Source organism: Triticum urartu, chromosome 4A, assembly GCF_056163025.1.
Source record: "Triticum urartu cultivar PI428250 chromosome 4A, HENAU_Tu73, whole genome shotgun sequence".
NCBI lineage: Eukaryota > Viridiplantae > Streptophyta > Magnoliopsida > Poales > Poaceae > Triticum > Triticum urartu.
The window spans coordinates 18,694,161-18,715,980 of NC_141876.1; the positions used below are offsets into that span (position 1 = coordinate 18,694,161).

Here is a 21,820-nt window from a genome sequence, read left to right on the forward strand (position 1 = left end):
ATGGGGGAGGAGCTGGTGGCCGCGTTCCACCCGAGCCTGGTGGGCCAGCAGTGGAGCTGGTCGTGCACGGCTCCGGAGATGGCCGACGCCGTGGGTGGCGTGAACTGGTGCCCCACGCCGCCGCGGTCACCGGAGCAGGAGGCGTCGCCATGGGAGGAGGTGGTGCAGGCACCTCCCGCCTTTCGGCCCGCCACCGAGTACCACCTCTGGACGCCGCCGGACTACGTCGACCTCGTCAGCGATGACGACGACACCGGCGGCCACCGAAGACGGCGACGGCCACGGCATCGATTGGCACGGCAGGAGCGCGCGAGCGGCGTTTTTATTTATTTTTAAGTTAATTATGCCAAACTGGACGTTCGCTTTATTTTAGTTTTTCAGTTTCTTTTAATCACGTCCACTCCGGACATGATTTGGGGTGCGGCCGCGCGTTAGGTGCACCCAGGACCCAACTGAAGGGGACATGAGCGAACCCATTGCCGCTCCAAAGAGACAAAATCCAGCCAAACTGGACGTTCGTTTGGGGACGTGAGGTGAAGTTGGCCTAACTCACGTCGTGCCCTCACCAGAGCTCGCCAAGAACGGATCTAGGCGCCAAACCGTCCGTCCAGTGTGTGACGGCTTGGTCTCCTGTCTGGCGCTTCTTGTGGCGACCTAGGGTTCGCCTCCTCGTCCCCCAACCCGGCGGCGGCAGATCCATCTCGTCCCAGCCGCCTTCGGCAGCTTCGGAGGCCAGCGACCCAACCTCCCTCTCTCGTCCGCATAGATCCCAACCCATCTCCACCAGAGGCCTTCCGTGTGAGTCTGGGGCACGCGGTCGTACTTCCAGCAAATCCCTAGTTTTTTTTGTTTCTCCGGTGACGCACGGGCGTTTGGAGGCTGGGGGGTAGCATGGAGGGAGTCAAAGGAATGTTGAAGAAGATGAACCTGTCCGAGGCAGAGAGGAGGGGAGTCAAGGTGGGCTGGAAGAGGGCGACGGCGAGGGAGGGAAGTGTGCCAAAGGCGATGGGGAAGCTGATCTCGGACGGGCCGGGGTATGCAGAAGGAATGGCGATTGCGCTGGGGCGAGTGTGGTGCCCGATGAAGAGACTGGAGGTCAAGGAGATGGGGGAGAACCGATTCCTGTTTATGTTCCATCAGGAGGCAGGGAAACGAAAGGCGCTCGAGAACGGGCCATGGACCTTCGGCAAGGAGCTTCTGGTGATGGAGGATTTCGACCCTAGGAAGACACTAGATGAATATGTGTTTGAAACAGTTCCAATATGGCTCCGTATTTTTAATGTTCCTTTGGGAATGATGTGTAAGGAAATGGGGGAGGATCTAGCAGATGAGATAGGGGAATTGGTAGAAGTGGATTCGGGTGAGGATGGCTCGGCGTTGGGGCAGTGCCTGAGAGTGAAGGTGCGGATCAGAATTGCTGAGCCACTTATGCAAGGAATCTTTCTGGATATTGATCCAGTGGATGATGGGGCAATGGAGGAGGAGGGAGGGGAGGAGGAGGAAGAGAGGGAAAAGGAAGACGAAACGGGTGGGAGGAAGAAGAAGAGAAAGGAAGATGAAAGAATATGGTGCCGTTTTGAGTACGAGTTTTTGCCAGACTTCTGCTACACATGTGGTAGGCTGGGGCATTTAGATAAGGACTGTAAAACAAAACTCAAAAGGGGACAAGCTGCTGAATTTGGGAGATGGATGAAATATGCCCCAGAGAAGCCTCAATCATATTACATGGTCCGGGGTGGACCGAGGGAGACGAGTGGAGGCAGCTCGGGAAGGAAGAAGGGTTGGTCGAATAGTGAGGGAAAGAGCAGGAGTGATGCACCATCGTGGAGGAAACCACCAACTTGCACAACCGATGGGGGTAAGAAGAAGAATGATGATGGGGAGGAGGTCACGAGTCCACTTAAGATTGGTCCAACTGCTAAGGGGGCTAATGACACTGCAGTGGGAGAGAAGAATAAAAAACAACTTGATTTTGGGAAGGGGGACGCCAACGATCCAAGCCTGGCTGGGATGGAAAACATTACAGAGACAGCGGTAAGGGGTGGTGGTGGTGTGATAGTGGGTGTTGGGAATGGGTCGAATGAAAACCACAGTGTGCCAGGGAACAAAGAGGAAGATGGGGTAGGAAATATTGTAAACAGCCCAAGGGCTGAACCAAGAGGGAGGAATGGGAAGTTCAAGAGAAAACCCAGGGAGAGTGTGGAAGGCAAAACATGTGGAGTAATAATAGAAAAAAATAGGAGGGGGAGAAGATGGAAGTGGACAGCCAGGGGTCACCGAAGAAAATCAAAGGGAACGAAGCAAGTACCCAAGAAATGGAGGGAGTACACACCGTTTTGAATGCGGGACTGCCGAGTCAGTCCTGCGAGCAGAAATGAGAATCATCACATGGAATTGCCGGGGTTTGGGGAATGGCCCGGCAATTCGAGGACTCCTGGATATCCGGGAGAAGGAGGACCCCGACGTACTCTTTTTGTCGGAGACGAAATTGGTACGTAGTAGGCTGGAGTGGCTGCGGTGGAAGTTGGGCCTTACGAATATGATGGTTAAGGACTGTGAAGGTCAGAGTGGAGGTTTGGCTTTATTCTGGAAGAATGAGGTGAACTTGAGAGTGGTGGGCTTCATGTCTAGATATCACATCGATTCGGAGATCATGGAAGAGGACGGGTTTGTGTGGCGATTCACAGGGATGTATGGGGAGCCGAAACATGATGATAAGGATAAAACTTGGCGTCTTATGAGCAACCTGAAGGTACAAAACAACAAACCGTGGCTTTGCTCAGGAGACTTCAATGAGGTTTTACACCCATGGGAGAAGGAAGGGGGGGCACCTAGATCACAGAATTGCATGGAACGTTAACCAATACTACGATAGCGTCAACGAACGTTAAGCGTGCGACCTTGCGGGTTCGGGAATCATGTAGTCATGACTGAGACACCTCTCTGGCCAATAACCAATAGCAAGACCTGGATGCCCATATTGGTTCCAACATATTCCTCAAAGATCTTCATCGGTTGAACCACGGCGTCGAGGATTCGGGTAATCCCGTATGCAATTCCCTTTGTCCGGCGATATGTTACTTGCCTGAGATTCGATCGTTGGTACCTCCATACCTAGTTCAATCTCGTTACCGACAAGTCTATTTACTCATTCCGTAATACAAGATCTCGTGACTAACTCAAGGCGAGGTTGGTAGCCAGGGCCTACGTCTAGCGGCAAGGGATTGACTTCGAGGATGTGTTCGCGCCCGTGGTGCGGATGGACTCGGCGCGTGTGTTGATCACCCTCATCGCTCACCACGACTGGCAGGTACACCACATGGACATCAAGTCCGCATTCTTGAACGGTGACCTTCTCGAGGAGGTGTATGTGTAGCAGCCGCCGGGATACATGAAGACCGGAGAAGAAGACAAGGTGTTGCGCCTTCGCAAGGCCCTGTACGGTCTGCGCTAAGCTCCAAGGGCGTGGAACGCGAAGCTGGACGATAGTCTGAGCACACTCGGCTTCAAGCGTTGTCCGTCGGAGCACGCGGTGTACCGATGAGGCACAGGAAACTCACTGCTGCTCGTTGGGGTGTATGTGGATGATCTCGTCATCATCGGCGTGAACACGGAGGAGATCACAAGCTTCAAGCAGCAAATGACCAAGTTGTTCCGCATGAGTGACTTGGGCAAACTCAACTTCTACCTTGGCATCGAAATCCACCAGGAGCATGATCGGATCACGCTCTGCCAGACGGCATATGCCAAGTGTCTGTTGGAGCGAGCTGGGCTGTCAGACTGCAACCCAGTCAGCACACCAATACAGGAAAGATTGAAACTGAGCAAGGACAGTGTCGGGGATGCCGTGGATGTCACGTACTACCAGAGCATCATCAGAGGTTTGCGGTATTTGACCCACACAAGGCCAGACATAAGCTTCGCCGTAGGCTCTGAGCAGGTTCATGGAGGCCCCTGCTGTAGATCACTACACGGCGGTGAAGAACCTGCTGTGTTACATATAGCAGGGACGCTGGAGCACGGATGTGCGTTCAAGCGCGGGAAGGGCGAGTTGAAGCTAACAGGGTACAGTGATTCATATCACGCCAGGGACATCGTCGATCGAAAGAGCACGACGGGCGCCATCTTCTTCCTCGGTGAGAACACTATAAGCTGGTAGTCGTAGAAGCAACGAGTGGTGGCCATCTCTTCATGCGAGGCCGAGTACATTGCAACCACCACTACTGTGTGTCAAGGGATTTGGTTGGCACGACTGCTCGGCCAGATGCTGAATAAGGAGACAGTGTCGTCGAAGCTGTTCGTCGACAACAAATCAACGATCTCTCTGTCGAAGAATCATGTCTTCCATGACCGGAGCAAGCACACTAAAATCAGGTTCCATTTCATTCATTCAGGAGTGCATGGAGGGAGGGAAGATCGACATCGACTACATTCGAACCAGTGATCAGCTCGCTGATGTTTTGACAAAGGGACTTGGACGTCTGGCGTTTCAAGAGCTGAGGAGGAGGATCGGCATGACTGGAGTTCTTCGGAAATAAATCAGCAATGACAAGATTAGGGGGTGATTCGTTGACAACTTAATCTAGTCGTTGGTAGCAGTAGTTAATTTCCATTTTTCAGTTAAATTCAGTTAGGCATGTGCCGCGTCTGTGCGTGTCGTGCATTTAGGGCTAGGACCCGGTCTTGGTGCTCGTGCGATGGCACAGGCGTGAGCCAGATCATGGCGCCGAGGTAGGATCTCTACCGGCCACCGTTTCTTCCTTGTACCAGAAAAAATAGCAAATGAGAAAGTCAAAAAAGTCGCAAGATTTTACGCGGCACCAAACACCCATGTTCATCTCTGTCAGAGTGAGTGTCAGAGAGCGAATTCTGACAGCTGATGCCTGCGGCCCAGCTCAGGATGTACTTCACTGCCATTGTAGCGCATCTAGCAGTATTTTTTTGGCAATTCTAGAGCTTTGGTTTCTCCTTCACGGAGTGCAGCTACAAGCGGGCGTGGAGGATACTATTTTGTGGAAACACACGGCCTATGGGAGCTACTCTGCGTCTTTGGCTTATAACGTGCACTACTTGACCATCACCCGTTCTGCCATGTACAAGGTTGTCTGGAGAGTCTCCCCCCCCCCCCCCCCCGAAAGCCAAATTTCTTGCATGGCTTGCCATCCAAGACAGGTTATGGACATCCGTTCGCTTGGCCAAGCGAGGGTGGCCAAACAGTGGTCTGTGCACCCTCTGTAGGCGTGAATAAGGACGGTTGAGCACATTTTCTTCCAATGTAGATACACTTTGAGAGTTTGGGAGATGGTTAGAGTTTGCCTTCAACTCATTGATTTGGATACTTCTGGTTGGGCGACTTACACGAGCATCCATGATTGATTCCGCCCACGATGCACACAAGAAAGCGATGCCTTCTATCTTCGTGCTCGTTTCAAAAGCAATTTGGGATGAGAGGAACGCACGGGTTTTTCAAGGCCGCTCCGCTCCAACGTTTAGCACTCTCCAAGCAATTAAGCATGAGGCGAGGCTATGGGTCCTAGCAGGGGCGAAACATTTGGGTCTTCTGATGCCGGGAGAGTAACGGCTTGTATTTTTCTTTTCGGCCTTTGGCCGGTGCCTGGATATCTTTTTAAACCCCCCTTCTTATTTAATGAATGGGGCGCATCCGGCAGTAATGACGACCATGCTTAGCTATTGCAAACAACAGTTTGCAGTTTGCTTAGGTCACGGACATCTCCTGGACCATCTCATATATTGTCTGTGTACCAAACCTGCTTCTCCTTTTTTTTACCAGGAATGTTTCCCTTTTTTGATCAAGAAATTGTTTGGCTTTCAACTCTATGGTATTGTAATAAACTGATGCTTAACGTAGTTCAGTTCAAATAATGAGGATGCTTCATTTACATGCAGACATATTTCAGCTGTATTGGGCTTGTATGCTTGCATGCACCAGTTTGATGCGCACTACATGGATTTGAATAATCCCCATCAGAAAGGGATAAAGTGAATTAACCAAAATGATAGGAATTAGAAGGGATCACGATTGACTAGAGGATTGCCCGGTGGCATACGACCTGTATAAATTGGGCCGATGGCTTAGGCCAACTCTAACGCACGACACCAAATGGCCCGTCTGCATCCGTTTGGGGGTAAACGGACAAAGCAGGACCTCCAACACAGGACCGCAAACGGGCCGTCGTCTGTTTTCTGTCCGCTTTCAACCCATTCCTGGCCCAAGTTTGAGACGAGTTTGCGGCCAAACGGATAGCACGCGCACGGGCGGGACGCGCGCCCTTGTCCTCCCTTGGCCCGCCCGTCGGTGGCACAAGCGGCCACTTTCCCTCCCTTTCCTCCAAACGCTCCTAGGCCTCGCCCTCCACTCTCCCGCGCCCTCGGCCTTTCCCCTCCCTCCATCCACCATGGCCGATGAGGCGAATCCCGGCGACCCACCACCGGCCGCCCGCCCCGTGGCGAAGAAAACGAAGTCTGTGAAGAAGCTTCGGTCGGAGCTCACGTCGGCGGAGGCCGCCAAGCTCGACGCTGAATCGGCCAAGAGGAGGAATCGGTGAACTGTCGCGGTGGAGAAGAAGGCCGCCGTCGAGTACGCCGCCAAGTGTTCCCTGCGGCGTGCGTTGCAGCACCAAGCCGACCTCGACGACAGGGAGCCCACCGTCTCCAAGGCGCACGCCCTCCTCATGTTGGGCATTGTTGGGTGCTCATCAAAGATTGTCCCAAGTTCAAGGACCAATACAATGCTCTTAAGAAGAAGAGAGGAGAGAAGGCGGCCATGGCTGATGAGGGAGACGTGCTTAAGAGGCCGAGGGGCAAGACAAGCTCAAAGGCCGACGAGAAGCGTGATGCGTCTTCTATAGCCTTGCAAGGAAATTTGGAGAACATGATGAGCCAAAAGTGCGGGAGGAGAGCAGGAGCAAAGGGAAGGAGGAGCAAATGAAGATATACCTAGATCTTCAAACGAAGAAGCTTGACATGGAGGAGGCCGTGAAGAAGAGGAAGCTCGACATAGAGGAGGCCGCTCAACTCAAGAAGCTAGAGACCGAGGCCACCAATGCCGACACAAAAGCCAAGGAGGTGGCACTAGCGTTGATGAGCGTCGACAAGAACAATATGTCACCGGAGAGGAAGGCTTGGTTCACAAACCGGCAGAAGGAGATGTTCGTCCGTGACGACATGAACTAGGTGAGACCTCGGCCGCGCTGGCCGCGATGGCGGTCCTTTTTGAAGGCTGGCTGGTGTGCCGGCTGCTGGCTTTGTTGCCGGTGACAAAACTTGTCCATTTTGAAGGCTAGTTGGTGTGCCGGCCGCTGGCTTTGTTGCCGGCGTGAAACATGTCCTTTTTGAAGGCTGGCTCCTATGTCGGCCGCTAGTTATGTTGCCGGCATGAGACTATAGGTCGCCGCTGTGTTGCCGGCCGGTGTGAACTAGTGCGAATCATGGCCGCGGCTTAAATCCTTAGTTTCTCATATTTGCATGCACGGGGACAGGATGCGTCGAAGATGCGGCCGCGCATTGGGCGCCCGGCCGACGCAAACTCAAATCCGGGTGGATACGGCCCTATTGTCACCCTCAAACGGACGAAATCCGGACAAAACAAACGTTTATTTGGGGTCGTACATTGGAGTTGGCCTTAGTATGGAGCAGACCATGTGCCACAGGCTCCGGTCCAGAAAAAGTAGAAAGTAGCGCCGTTAGAACACCATTGTGAGCTACAACATTAATGGACAACTGGCAAGAAGCACTGGCCCAATTGAATATTAATGCAATGAAAAAGAAATGCATTATGCAATACGCCTGTGTTCACTGATCCTTATGTGGACCAACGGCTTGGATAATGATACCATATGGTAGTATGACCCATGTTGAATTTCCGCTACTCCTATGCATACAACAAGAAGCGATTGCTCTAACAAGATTCGAGATGCGAACCAACCTGTGGTTGGATGGTTAAGTGAGCAATGGTATTCCCAGCCCACCAGGGTTCAAGTTCTGGTGCTCGCATTTATCCTACGATGACTTCATAAAATCTCAAGATGATATGCCGGCTCAGCCTCTCAAAGATGCTCGGTAGGATGTGCGTGTGTGCGTTAATAGGATGAGCACTTGCGTCTATATTGTGTTCTAAAAAAGCAAGATTCGAGATGAGGGGGCGTTTCCGCTTTGGAGCTTACAATGAAGGAAAAGCCAATGGCTAGACGTCGGTCAACCGACCCAATTTTTCGGCCGGCCACCACGCACCACGGCCAGAATAAAAAAGCATGGCTCGCTGTCGCCGGGTCGCAGCAACAAATCAAAGCCGGTTCCAGTAAAAAAAATTGCCTCGGCCTCGCCTATTGCAGTATTTTGGCACCGGGGGATGCATAATCGGCTACGGTGACGCCTAGCACCTTGCATAAAACAACTTGTCAGGATTGTAAAAGACAGCAGAAATCACCAAAACAAACATTATTATTATTTTCAAGAAAAGGGACGATACCGACAAGAACAAACAAAGGAAACACAAACACAATCAGGAACGACGTAGAAAGACATCCAACAAAAATAATAAAACCAACAAGAAATATATGACGACCCACACATCCGGAAAAAGAAGCAACACATCGATATGAACATATGTGACCTGAAGCTACTTTCAACGAGATTCCACATTTACCAACCAACCATATGCACTCATTACAGCGACAAAAAAACTCACAGATGGGGACGGATTGGATTGCAAATACCGACAGGTTAAGTTAGTTAGTTATATATAATAACAAAATGGCTCCCAGACTTCCAGATATGCCCTTGCCTCAACCCTCTCGGTGTTTGCGTGGCCACCTCCCTGCGCCCCTGCCCCTGTTGTTGAAGTTACTAGGCTGGTAGTACCCATCATCGTTGTTGTTGTAGTACCCGCCCCCGCCCCCGCCCCCGCCTCTGCCACCACCACCCCGGCCATTCTGGTACCCGCCCTGGTGTCCGCCACCACCCCTGCCATTCAGGTACCCGCCCTGGTGTGCACCACCAGCACCACTGCCATTCTGGTACCCGCCCTGGTATCCACCACCACCACCCCGGCAATTCTGGTACCCGCCCTGGTATCCGCCACCACCACCCCAGCCATTCTGGTACTCACCACCGCCTCCTTGGTATCCACCACCACCACCTCCTCCACGCCCATTCTGGTATGCGCTGCCCATGCCACGGCCGCCTCCATGCCTGCCATGGCCATTAGGGTAAGCCCCCCTCCTGCCACGATCACCACCTCGCTGGTTCTGAAAAGATCGCCGAGGGCGCTGAAACTGTCGCTCTTTTGGCTCGGCATACCTCTGATCTTGTTCTTCCACATCAAACTTCTCCTGCTCTGCCTCAGCCAAGGGATATTCGTCATGAGGGTTCACCGGGGATTTACCTTCCTGAAGCTGGCATGTTAGTATAAGCCAGAAATATATTACATACACAGAAAAACACTCCACAGGTCATCCAGTCTTTACCATATTTTGCACATCGGCTGCATTAGACTGATGACCATTGTAGATTTCTGTGGCATGCGAGGAGTCTTCCTCCTCCTCCTGTCAGCAAGTAAACATACCAACAAGATCAATATAAGCTTTGTAGACTAATGACCATTGTAGGTTTCTTGCAATAGTATCCAAGTACACAGCTAGGATGCTAAAGAACATATATTACCAGACCCAAAGAATATAAAACTATTAAGTTGTGTTATCAAAGTAATGTTGGTCATAAGTCCTAAACTCGTAATCATAAAGTAGACAAGCAACAAGTAAAAATGACAGCTAGGAGTAAAATGGCACCCAGGTCCCAGGAGCATGTGTTCCTTCAATGGACAGTAAATAAATAATTCTACAACAACAACAACAACAACAACAACAACAACAACAACAACAAAGCCTTTAGTCCCAAACAAGTTGGGGTAGGCTAGAGGTGAAACCCATAAGGTCTCGCGACCAACTCATGGCTCTAGCACATGGATAGCAAGCTAATAAATAATTCCGAGTGTTTAAAATTCAGGTAAAATTATACATGCAAATGTTTGAACCATTCAGATTCCTGTAGGTTGTGGAAAAACAAACTCTTTTTGCACCTTGGCAAAAGAAACAAATCTGGGGGCTCTAAAGTGAAATCTTTAGAAGCACAAAAATTAACTTATACAAAAAAAGGAGACCCAGTGCTAGAAGTTCCCACGCCAGGTGGGGTCTGGGGAAGGATTATATAACGCAAGCCTTACCCCTGCACACTGCAATGCAGAGAGGCCGCGTCGAAACTTGCTTTACTCAATGGGTACAAATATTGTCAGAGCACTAAACTTGGTTTCTCCACTCATGCTGCAGAAATGCTAGCTTTTTCCGTTAAATTCACAAACGTAATAAAAATACAAGAGCATTTGCATGTGTCCCCTTTTCAGAATGTTTATATCAGGGATTAGGATTGCTGTTCTTTTCAACCAGCATTTTAAGTAATGGCCAACAAAGTAAAAAAGGAACAAATGTACAATAAAAAATCATGTTATTGCATGATTGCAATGGTGAATTCTAGCACATGATATTTATAATCTTTAATACAACAAAAACTCAACTACTATGTTGCAAACTGCGAAGACCCATCAGAATAGAGACCATCCTGTACCTAGATAGTGGTAGCACTACACATAATATTATACAATGATCATACTAGTTGTTAAGTTAGTATTTCAGCGGGTTTTTTTCAGAACACAAATGCACAGGCACCATCTGTTATATCTAAGCAACAGCCCACAACATCCATATGAAACAGCATAATCTACACCCCAAATGGAGTGACGTTACAGTTTTTTTGTTAAAGTTATAATCCACATTGATCATTACTACTGAACCAGCACAAAAAGCAGCAGCAACAACAACAACAATGATAATAATAATACTAGGAGCAATCATCAACAAAGATCAAAACAAAGTTTCAGGGCAATGATCACTTCACCATGCTAAGCATATATTAAATTACAAAAGAGTGCAATTTGCTATTTTACCTTGTGACCTTCAGCAGCTATGTTCTCCTTAAGTGATGGTGCCTCTGGTGAGACAGTCATGCTCATCAGTGCCTGCACACTTTCAGATCCATGGTGCGCCGTGTAGTAGTCCGATGCCATGATCCTGTCTAACTTGGACCTCACCGCAGCATCTACAGCGAAAAGCCGCAGATTTCAATCAGCAATGAGCTCAAAACAAACCAAATTACAGACCTATATCAACCCTCACATGTAACAGAGGAGCCAGGGTGGATCGGCACATCAGCACGGGTGAGCCATAGGCGGGCATGATGGGCACAGGCCTGGAGTGCGTCATGGTGGGAGACGCCAACCGCAGAAGCAGGGCGAGCCGTGGCAAGGGCCGCCACAGCAGACACTGCATCAAGGTCGTTCTCCGTAAGCAGGTCCACGGTATCATCCCATACATAGCCGTAGGTGATGCAGCTGCTCCGCTCGTGCTTGCGTGCAACCATGGTGGTGATGAACTCGTCTGGTGACTTGACATAAAAAAGGGAGCCAAAGTAGACAAGCGCGAGGAGGTCTTGGATGGACAAATCGGAGCCAAAGGATGAGGAACCGGCAGCAGGTGCAGGGACGGTGGAGAGCTCCTTGGTGAGGGCAGTGGAGAGTGGCACGCGGAGGCGCTCGAGCTCGTCAATGAGCGCGGCGATGGTGGGCTTTGAATGCATCACCTCCTTCTGGTCCTGGTTAAGCACCTTGCCGGAGGCGACCGACTCCTCCATCTGCGCAATGCGATCCTGCTTCTTCCGCAGCGCGCGAAGACGCTTCGACACCACTGAGAGAGCCAGCCCTTCCTTGGTTTCAGATATTGTCCCTTTGGTTTCAAATTCTTTAACCGACTCTGCAAAAAAAAATTGCAAAGCATAATGTATAGCAGTAATTAATGTTTTCAACAACAAAAAAACATTTTTTTCTCTGGTTAATACAAAATTTTGTTAGCTCCATAAGTACCTGAAGTTGTGCCAAAAGACCTAAAAAGAACACACGGATCATAGGTTGGTTCAAACCACAACATGTTTTCAGCAGAGCAAGGCGCACCAGACTCAAGCTTCAAACTTTTACCATTCACAGCAAGTACATATGCTGTCCGGTGGCACATGCTCTCCTTCGCCATAATGTAAATAACATTGTCATCGTGCAAGCTTAATGTAGGCCCAGCACTGGTCAAATTCCCCCATGTCAAACTGTTTTTGTCATCAAACATCTCAGGTAAAAGATTCGGCAAACTTGAATCACTGAAAGATAACTCAGATGTATCAAACGTCAGACCATCATGCCAAATATCTGAATAAATCGATCTACTCCAGGTCCTAGCCATCCAACCATAATCTTTTCCTCGCTTCATGTTGCAGAAAGCATCTTGCACATGAAAATCTAACTCAACAAACTTGATCAAATCATTGAATATCGTCACATGACGGTGTGGTCTTGGGGTTAGATTCTCAAACGTCAAATGGAATTCAGAAGCATCACATGGTTCAGGTACTGGCAATGGAACAAAACGGATGATAGGCTTTTTATCCAAGACATTGCATAAGAGAATTCCCCACCAAAGATCAATCCAACCTATGATACCATTTTCTGCATATGCCACGCTCATGGCATCATGAAGCAATAGCTTACGCTTAGCTATCCTTGTTTCATTATCCTCGGCGATATGAGCCACCTGAGTGTGCCAATCATTTGCATCAGATCGATAAATGTGGAGTGTGTAATGTTTGCGAGACTCGAGCCCGAAATATTCAACATGAGGAAAAACGACAGCAAAGTCTTCACTGTTATCATTAACAGGCAGGATAGCAACCAAATTTGCCTCAAAAGAAGATGGATATGGCCTTGGAATAAGATGAAGACAGGGAAAATTTGGCCCTGCTTTGTAAACGAAATAGTCGGTGAATGGTAAATGGTGGACACTCCCGAAGAAAGTGAAAGCCAGCAGTACAGACCCTCCAGCCTCACCAAGTATACGAGGATCTACTGGCAAGAGCTCCCCTGTCTGATCAACGCAGCTGACGAGGCACAACGAGATAGCTGGAGGGTCAACTGCTTTAAAAGAAAGCTCCAAGTGATGCCCTTTGCTATTCTTGGTTTTTGCGGTAGTGGAATTTTCCAACTGGCCCACTAAACAATTTCTATCCAGCAGGATTTGGGGGTGGCGACCACACGGAGAAGGATGGTCTTGCATTGCCATGACGGAAGAGTGAAAGGGCGCCGATGAAGATATGGATCGTGGAAGGCGGAGAATGGCCTAGGCCCGGGAATTGACGGGAAAGAAGCTCGGGGGTCGATGTCAGGGAATCAGGGTAGATGAGCTCGGACTATGGCTGCCTGGGAGTCAGGGCAGACGGCCGGAGACGGAGCATCGTGGAAAAGGACGAAGGTGGGAAGCGCCGGGATGGCGGTGGTGGCGGCGGCGGCAGGCGGTCGAGGTGCGCGGCGGCAGGCGGTCGAGGTGCGCGGCGGCAGGCGGTCGCGGCGCTCGGCGGCAGGCGGTCGCGGTGCGCGGTGACGGCAGGCGGTCGCGGTGCGCGGCGGCGGCGACGGTGGAGCCGAACCCTAGCGAGGCGGCGGCACGAGGGAGACAGATTGAGCGAGGGGAAGAACCGAAGGAGCGAGACAGATCTTTTTGACAGATCGGTCGCTGACAGATTCTCGAACGCTCGGGCGGCCGGCCCATGTAGTGTAAGGCTCGGTAGCGAGTTGTTTCCAGTGAGTTTATTTTTCCTTTTTTTGAGGTTTTTTTTTCTGTTTTATTAGTTTTCAGTGGGTTTTTTATTTTGGTTTTCCAGGAAAACACGAGATTTATTTATTTCTTAAAAAATATATTTCTTAGAAAAATACATGGCATTTTAGAAAAATTGAGAATATTTTCTAATATGTTTGTGGGCATTTTATGAAAAAATATGAACACTTTTTTATATTTCTAAACATTTTTAAGCATTTTTTGTACATGACGAACGTTACAATTTTTTGTAATAGATATGGGAGTCTCCAGAAGCGTCTGATGCCTATCTAGTGGCCGCTATTCTCCCTGGCGGTTTAGTGCATGCGAGGTGTGCAGGCCACGTTAGGGTTTATGGGGTGTAGGAGTTCGATTCGACGACAAACCGCTCCCACTCACCACCCGCATTCATCTTAGGGGTTCACATGTTCAATTTGGAAATTGCGCTCCCTCTCCTAATTTCTCTCCATGCTCCCCTATGCTCACCCCGATGGTGGAATCGTTGCGCCATTGATGTCGGTCCTCTACTGGATCAGGATGGAGGGTAGGCAATCAGAAGTGAGCATGCATCTCAACTCCGTAGGCACCCTCTATTTTTCTTGAGCGTTGTTCTTTGTTGTTTATCTTGTTGATGTCGACGATGTGTGGATGAAGGGGGTCACGGGGTACTGATAGTGTCTTGAGCCCATCAATCGCCACAAGGCTAACTAAGTGTAGCTTCATGGTCCTATTCGCACCTCTCATTTAAGTGTCGTCTGCTGCATATGACACGTAAATGTGAGTACTTTGAATATATTCGCAAGTTGAAAAGAAATAAAAAGGAAGTATTCATGCGAGGTGGGTTAAGATAAAAGCTAAGGGTTTTATTTTGCAAGAATCCAATTTTTTTCCTGAACTAGAAAAGAAAATTTTAAGTTAGGAGAATATTCTATAAACTTAAAAGTCGAAGTGAAGCACACCCATGTGTTCAATCCCAATCAAACATCATCAACTGCGCATACGTCACGGTGACCACAAATCAGCTGACCTATGTATAAAAAAGAGTACAAGTCAAAGTAAAAGTTTTCGTAAAGACTATTATATGTTGTCAAATAATTAGATACTCCCTCCATCCTATAACATAAAAACGCTTTTGACACTACGGTAGCGTTAAAAACATTTTTATATTATGAGACGGAGGGAGTAGATAGCATCTGTAGCCGGGCTTGGTGAGTGGGAGTCCTCAAACCCGCGGGATGCACGGAGTCCCACCGAGAACGTAACTCTACTTACTATAAAATAAGCAAACATTAACTCCCCTAAACGCACCCCGCTTACTGTACACGGAAGAAAACACATCAATTGGAGGGTCAAGATAAGCCTACTCAATGGGATCTAACCGTGAATACACAAAAGTACCCCTCACGTTGTATGCTAAGCAATTTAGGTGGGCGGACGAAACTCTGCCGTCCTTCAGCCAACGCCAACAAAAAGAAAAGAAAAAAACACACCGAAACAGCCACATCCGCTCCAAAATTAGCGGCGACCAATCCTCCTGTCGCTCTTCAGAGTTGCCCTCCACCGAAACGCCCGCGCCGAGGACGCCCGCACCGACGACGCCGGACGACGGCCGCACCGACGATGCCGACGACGCCCACGACATCCACGACGAGGACCTCCTCGCCAACACAAGTGCATGCTTTCTCTTCAATCTTTCAGACGCCGTCGCCCACACTGCCGCGACTGTCTCCGGACTATGCATCGGCGGCGGCAAACTCCTCGGCAGGCTGATTTGCACGCATGTGAAGATGTTAACAATGACATCCGTTCATTGCTCCTGTTTCTGTTCTGCATAGTTCTGCATAAATAGTGAAACCATGGTACTGAAAACCAATCATAAAGTGCATATGTTATGAACCATATGCCGTGAGCATATGTTATGAAACCTAATCATAAAGTGCATGAGCAAGTGAAATCATACCACGGATCCTCAGCAGATCCCTATGGTACTGAAAATTTGATACCACTGACCTAACCTATGACTGAAACAAATCTTTGTAGTTTGCCACAATGTTCTGTCAAATTAATATGTACATATAAAATTCACACTGATTGTGACCTCTTGGTTCCGAACATTAATCTATATGAATATTATTACAAACTACATAGCTACATGTTTACCGCCAATGTCCCCTCAAAATCATATGACCATAAGAAAATACACCCTATGCATGAGGCCTCTTGATCGAAAGCGACAATCGCGATTGAATCTATTACAAAGATGTCCCCTCAAAATCATATGACCATAAGAAAATACACCCTATGCATGAGGCCTCTTGAAAGCGACAATTGCGATTGAATCTATTACGAAGTACAGCATTACATTTCGAGGTTGTTGGTTCAATATTCTAAATGATGGTCTTGCGCTCCATTAAATATAATGATCTCACATCTTTTTACAGGAGTTCGTATTCGTATGGGCCCTACCACTCCCAACAGGACCCCCACTCCCAGCAGGACGCCCACCCCCTTTCAGGATATAAGCAACAACCAAACATCATCTATTGATCATAACCCAGTCACTCAAGTTCGATACAGTATTACAACTGCTGAACTGTGGCATGATTTGCAGACCCAAAGGAACTAAAAAGGCAGAGGGATAGAGAGCGGTATGCAAAAAATAAAGATGAGATTAATAAGAGAAGGCGTGAAGCCTACAAAAGAAAAAAATACCACTGCGGAAATAGATGGCCTACATAAGGAACACCGGCACAGCTAGCTGTATCACAAGGTAATGATGATCAAATTTCATTATCTATGCCCCAATTGAATTGGCATGTAATTATTTTTTCTTCATCTGTTCAGACACTAATGAGACTAAGAATCGGAGGGAAAGGGAGCGTTATGCACAGAATAGAGAGGAAATATTAAAGAGACAACGCTAAACCCGTGAGCAAAATAGAAATATTACTGCTGCTTTCGATGGCAGTAACCTTGTGTCACATATGCCAGCTACTGGATAAGAGGCTGTCACCCAACTGCAGAACATTACTGCTGCTTTCAATGCAGTAACATCGTGTCATATGTGCCAGCTACTAGACAAGAGGCGGTCACCCAGCTGCAGAACATCACAGGCCGAGATGGTGCATTACCAACTTTAGGACCATACAATGGATTCATACAAACTGACAAGGAGAATATTTCTGACAATGATGGATCCGATTGGCTGCACAGAAATGATGCGTATCAGATGCAACGAAGTTCAAGAAGAATGACACTCACACAACTGGCAGGGGTTGACAACCCCCAACTCAATACAGTCGTCAATCTACGTACCCCAGGGGTAACTTTTCATGATCAGGGTTAGTTCATCGATTTAATTAAGTTGCTAAATTATCAATAGTGTTTGTTTCTCCTTTAATTTAGCACTCTGTTCTTCATTCAATTGAGACTAGCATTTGGTTCATATCTTCGGTTCATCCCTGGAACTTACTCACTGGGGTCAACCAATGTTATCAGGCAACGACCACGGCGAAGATGCGTATGGAATACTGGAGCCCGATGTCCGGACCATAATACTTGATGGTATGCAAAATGGCAGTTTAAGATTCCTCTACCCCGATAATATGTGTCATAAGCGTAATTTACGTGACCTTGTGCATCATAACTCTGTCCTATTCATGATTTACTAGACTGCTTGGGAGACCGGAACCTTGGAGAAACTAGTGATGTTGACCCTGATGAAGAAGCTAGGATGTTTGCTAGACCAGGTAGATTATTGCTATCATGAGTTATGAATACGACATAAGATAGTTATATGGTTTGTGCACAAACTTTAAATAATGCAATTGTCCATTCTTTTCCAGATGTTGATTTTGAATCCTACCGAGTGGCACGACATCATGGTGATGGAACTATCACTAATGAGCATCATGACAGAGTTTACATAAACCTGCCCAAAAATCACCATGTACTTAGAAAAGTTAGCGGCTGCTGCCACTGTGGAGCTTTGCGGTTCCAATACGAGGGGCCTGCATTTTGTTGCAAAAAGGGAAAAGTTGGTGTATTTACTACAGAGGTTGATGAAGAGTTGAAACATATTGAACAATGATGAATACATGGATATACATTGCTTTAATATGGCTGTGCGGATACTAGCGCGCCACGAAGTCCAGGTTCTCAGAGACATTCCATCTCACTATATGGATCTGAACTTTTGTGTATGTTACTATAATCATGTATTACATTTTTTCCTCATTGCACTAATATTTTCTCATTCTTATTTTAGTCGATGTTCCACTATGCACGAGACTCAAGTCATCGTGAAAATGTGGAAATTGCTACATTGAAACGGTTGTTTCATAGCTGGCCTGACAGTAATGATTATCATATCTCACAATGTAATACAGTAAGATTTTAATTTTTCATCTCTAACAGTGCTTTGTTTGGTCTTAATTAATATTCCATTTATTTCTAAACTATCTCATCATTGCAGATTTTATTGCCTTGGTATATGTTTGGGCTATTTCTATTGTTTGTGTTGGATCAAAACAAAAAAGTTGTCTCAATTTTTGATCCGATACCAATACCTACTTTGGGGAATAATGTACTTAAAATTGTGGTCGACAACCTAAACCTTGCGCTTGAAGTTGCAAACCCTGCATTCAAGGATGATATCTCTAAATGGGAATGCATAGTTCCTGTTGCTCCAACAAATTCACATTGGTATGAATCTTTTAAACGCATTACAATATTAATTGATTCATTCGACTCACATTATGTGTTTATTTCATACATGCAGTGCCCTGTCCGGTTATTTGGTTTTTAATTACATGCACTCATTGTGCAATGGAAAACTATATTTTCCCATATCCAACGTAAGTATTGACACTATGCTTATTTGTATACACATTGCACATGCAACTTGTTACAACAATGTTGTATAATGCATATGTAGGATGGTTTTCAGCTGAGGAAGCAATTTTTGGTGCATCTTTTAAAGTATGAAGAGAAAGAAGCTCAAAACAATATCCCATACATTGAACGAAGCATCATTGATCGCATCTATAGATGGACCTTCATTGCTTCAAAAGGTGGACCTTCAAGACATGCTTAGTTGCGGTTTTTAAAATATATTTTTGTAACAGTTATAATACAATTATTATGTGACAGTGAATTTTATGCGAAAACATGTTTCTGGATCATGTGTTACACACGCGCTCATATCGTTATGCATAAGACACATTTAAATGGCTTGGTAAAAGAACTCACTAAAATAAAAATTAGCGCGTGTTGGATCAGAAATATGTCACATTTTTTGAAAATACAATTTGAAAGACAAAACAACATTTCAGATCAATCTAATTTTTTTGTAAAATAACATATAAACTTGTTTTGTTGATGCAGCGGTGAGGAGATGTGTTGATATCCTTTGCGTCCAAGAAACCAAATGGAGAGGACAGAAGGCGAAGGAGGTGGAGGATACCGGCTTCAAGCTGTGGTACACGGGGACGGCTGCAAACAGAAATGGTGTAGGCATCTTGATCAACAAGAGCCTCAAGTATGGAGTGTTGGAAATATGCCCTAGAGGCAATAATAAATTGATTATTATTATATTTCCTTGTTCATGATAATCATTTATTATCCATGCTATAATTGTATTGATAGGAAACTCAGATACATGTGTGGATACATAGACAACACCATGTCCCTAGTAAGCCTCTATTTGACTAGCTCGTTGATCAATAGATGGTTACGGTTTCCTGACCATGGACATTGGATGTCCTTGATAACGGGATCACATCATTAGGAGAATGATGTGATGGACAAGACCCAATCCTAAGCCTAGCACCAGATCGCGTAGTTCGTATGCTAAAGCTTTTCTAATGTCAAGTATCATTTCCTTAGACCATGAGATTGTGCAACTCCTGGATACCGTAGGAGTGCTTTGGGTGTGCCAAACGTCACAACGTAACTGGGTGGCTATAAAGGTACATTACAGGTATCTCCGAAAGTGTCTGTTGGGTTGGCACGAATCGAGACTGGGATTTGTCACTCCGTGTGAACGGAGAGGTATCTCTGGGCCCACTCGGTAGGACATCATCATAATGTGCACAATGTGATCAAGGAGTTGATCACGGGATGATGTGTTGCGGAACGAGTAAAGAGACTTGCCGGTAACGAGATTGAACAAGGTATCGTGATACCGACGATCGAATCTCGGGCAAGTATCGTACCGATAGACAAAGGGAATTGTATACGGGATTGATTAAGTCCTTGACATCGTGGTTCATCCGATGAGATCATCGTGGAACATGTGGGAGCCAACATGGGTATCCAGATCCTGCTGTTGGTTATTGACCGGAGAACGTCTCGGTCATGTCTGCATGTCTCCCGAACCCGTAGGGTCTACACACTTAAGGTTCGATGACGCTAGGGTTATAAAGGAAGTTTGTATGTGGTTACCGAATGTTGTTCGGAGTCCCGGATGAGATCCCGGACGTCACGAGGAGTTCCGGAATGGTCCGGAGGTAAAGATTTATATATGGGAAGTCCTGTTTTGGTCACCGGAAAAGTTTCGGGGTTTATCGGTAACGTACCGGGACCACCGGGAGGGTCCCGGGGGTCCACCAAGTGGGGCCACCTGCCCCGGGGGGGCCACATGGGCTGTAGGGAGTGCTCCTTGGCCTACATGGGCCAAGGGCACCAGCCCCACTAAGGCCCATGCGCCTAGAAGGGGAGAGGGGGCAAACCCTAAGGGCATATGGGCCCTAAGGCCCATACACCCTGCGCCTCCCTCTCCTCCCCCCTCTTGGCCGCCACCCCTTGGCCATCTAGGGCTGCCGCGCCCCCTAGGGGTGGGAACCCTAGAGGGGGCGCAGCCCCTCCCCTTCCCCTATATATATGAGGCCTAAGGGGCTGCCCATAACACACGTGATTTGATCTCTCGTTGGTGCAGCCCTGCATCTCTCTCTCCCTCCTCTTCTGTGGTGCTTGGCGAAGCCCTGCAGGATTGCCACGCTCCTCCATCACCACCACGCCATTGTGCTGCTGCTGGATGGAGTCTTCCTCAACCTCTCCCTCTCTCCTTGCTGGATCAAGGCGTGGGAGACGTCACCGGGCTGTACGTGTGTTGAACACGGAGGTGCCGTGCGTTCGGCACTTGGTCATCGGTGATTTGAATCACGACGAGTACGACTCCATCAACCCCGTTCACTTGAACGCTTCCGCTTAGCGATCTACAAGGGTATGTAGATGCACTCTCCTCCCCCTCGTTGCTAGTCTCTCCATAGATAGATCTTGGTGACACGTAGGAAAATTTTGAATTTCTGCTACGTTCCCCTACAGTGGCATCATGAGCTAGGTCTATTGCATAGATTCTATGCACGAGTAGAACACAAAGTAGTTGTGGGCGTTGATTTTGTTCAATATGCTTGCCGTTACTAGTCTTATCTTGATTCGGCGGCATCGTGGGATGAAGCGGCCCGGACCGACCTTACACGTACTCTTACGTGAGACTGGTTCCACCGACTGACATGCACTAGTTGCATAAGGTGGCTAGCGGGTGTCTGTCTCTCCCACTTTAGTCGGATCGGATTCAATGAACAGGGTCCTTATGAAGGGTAAATAGCAATTGGCATATCACGTTGTGGTCTTTGCGTAGGTAAGAAACGTTCTTGCTAGAAACCCATAAGCAGCCACGTAAAACATGCAAACAACAATTAGAGGACGTCTAACTTGTTTTTGCAGGGTATGCTATGTGATGTGATATGGCCAAAGGATGTGATGAATGATATATGTGATGTATGAGATTGATCATGTTCTTGTAATAGGAATCACGACTTGCATGTCGATGAGTATGACAACCGGCAGGAGCCATAGGAGTTGTCTTTATTTATTTATGACCTGCGTGTCAACATAAACGTCATGTAATTACTTTACTTTATTGCTAACCGTTAGCTGTAGTAGTAGAAATAATAGATGACGTGACAACTTCAAGAAGACACGATGATGGAGATCATGATGATGGAGATCATGGTGTCATGCCGGTGACGATGATGATCATGGAGCCCCGAAGATGG

The 21,820-nt window shown here is 47.6% G+C and overlaps 1 protein-coding gene across 2 annotated transcripts; it reads right to left on the reverse strand.

Annotated features, from left to right (window-relative positions):
- Positions 1-8,618: 8,618 nt before the first annotated feature.
- LOC125550314 (uncharacterized) lies at positions 8,619-13,648 on the reverse strand. Of its 2 annotated transcripts, none has more exons than XM_048713286.2 (5): positions 11,990-13,648; positions 11,247-11,879; positions 11,018-11,169; positions 9,486-9,560; positions 8,619-9,407 (listed from the first exon to the last, which is right to left on the reverse strand). In XM_048713286.2, exons 1-5 carry the CDS (start codon positions 13,227-13,229, stop codon positions 8,805-8,807), a joined length of 2,703 nt encoding a protein of 900 aa, XP_048569243.2. In that variant the 5' UTR covers positions 13,230-13,648; the 3' UTR covers positions 8,619-8,804. The 2 variants fall into 2 exon arrangements, with proteins under 2 accessions (XP_048569243.2, XP_048569241.2); XM_048713284.2 differs by having other exon boundaries at positions 9,486-9,563; positions 11,990-13,647.
- Between the last annotated feature and the right edge of the window lie 8,172 nt (positions 13,649-21,820).

Coding starts and splice junctions, on each gene's coding strand:
- LOC125550314 (XM_048713284.2), bottom strand. CDS start 13,229: ATGGCAATGCAAGACCATCCTTCTCCGTGTGGTCGCCACCCCCAAATC. Junction 9,564..11,017: donor TAGCTGCTGAAGGTCACAAG/GTAAAATAGCAA, acceptor ACTTGCTGACAG/GAGGAGGAGGAAGACTCCTC. Junction 9,408..9,485: donor CAGCCGATGTGCAAAATATG/GTAAAGACTGGA, acceptor TGCCAGCTTCAG/GAAGGTAAATCCCCGGTGAA.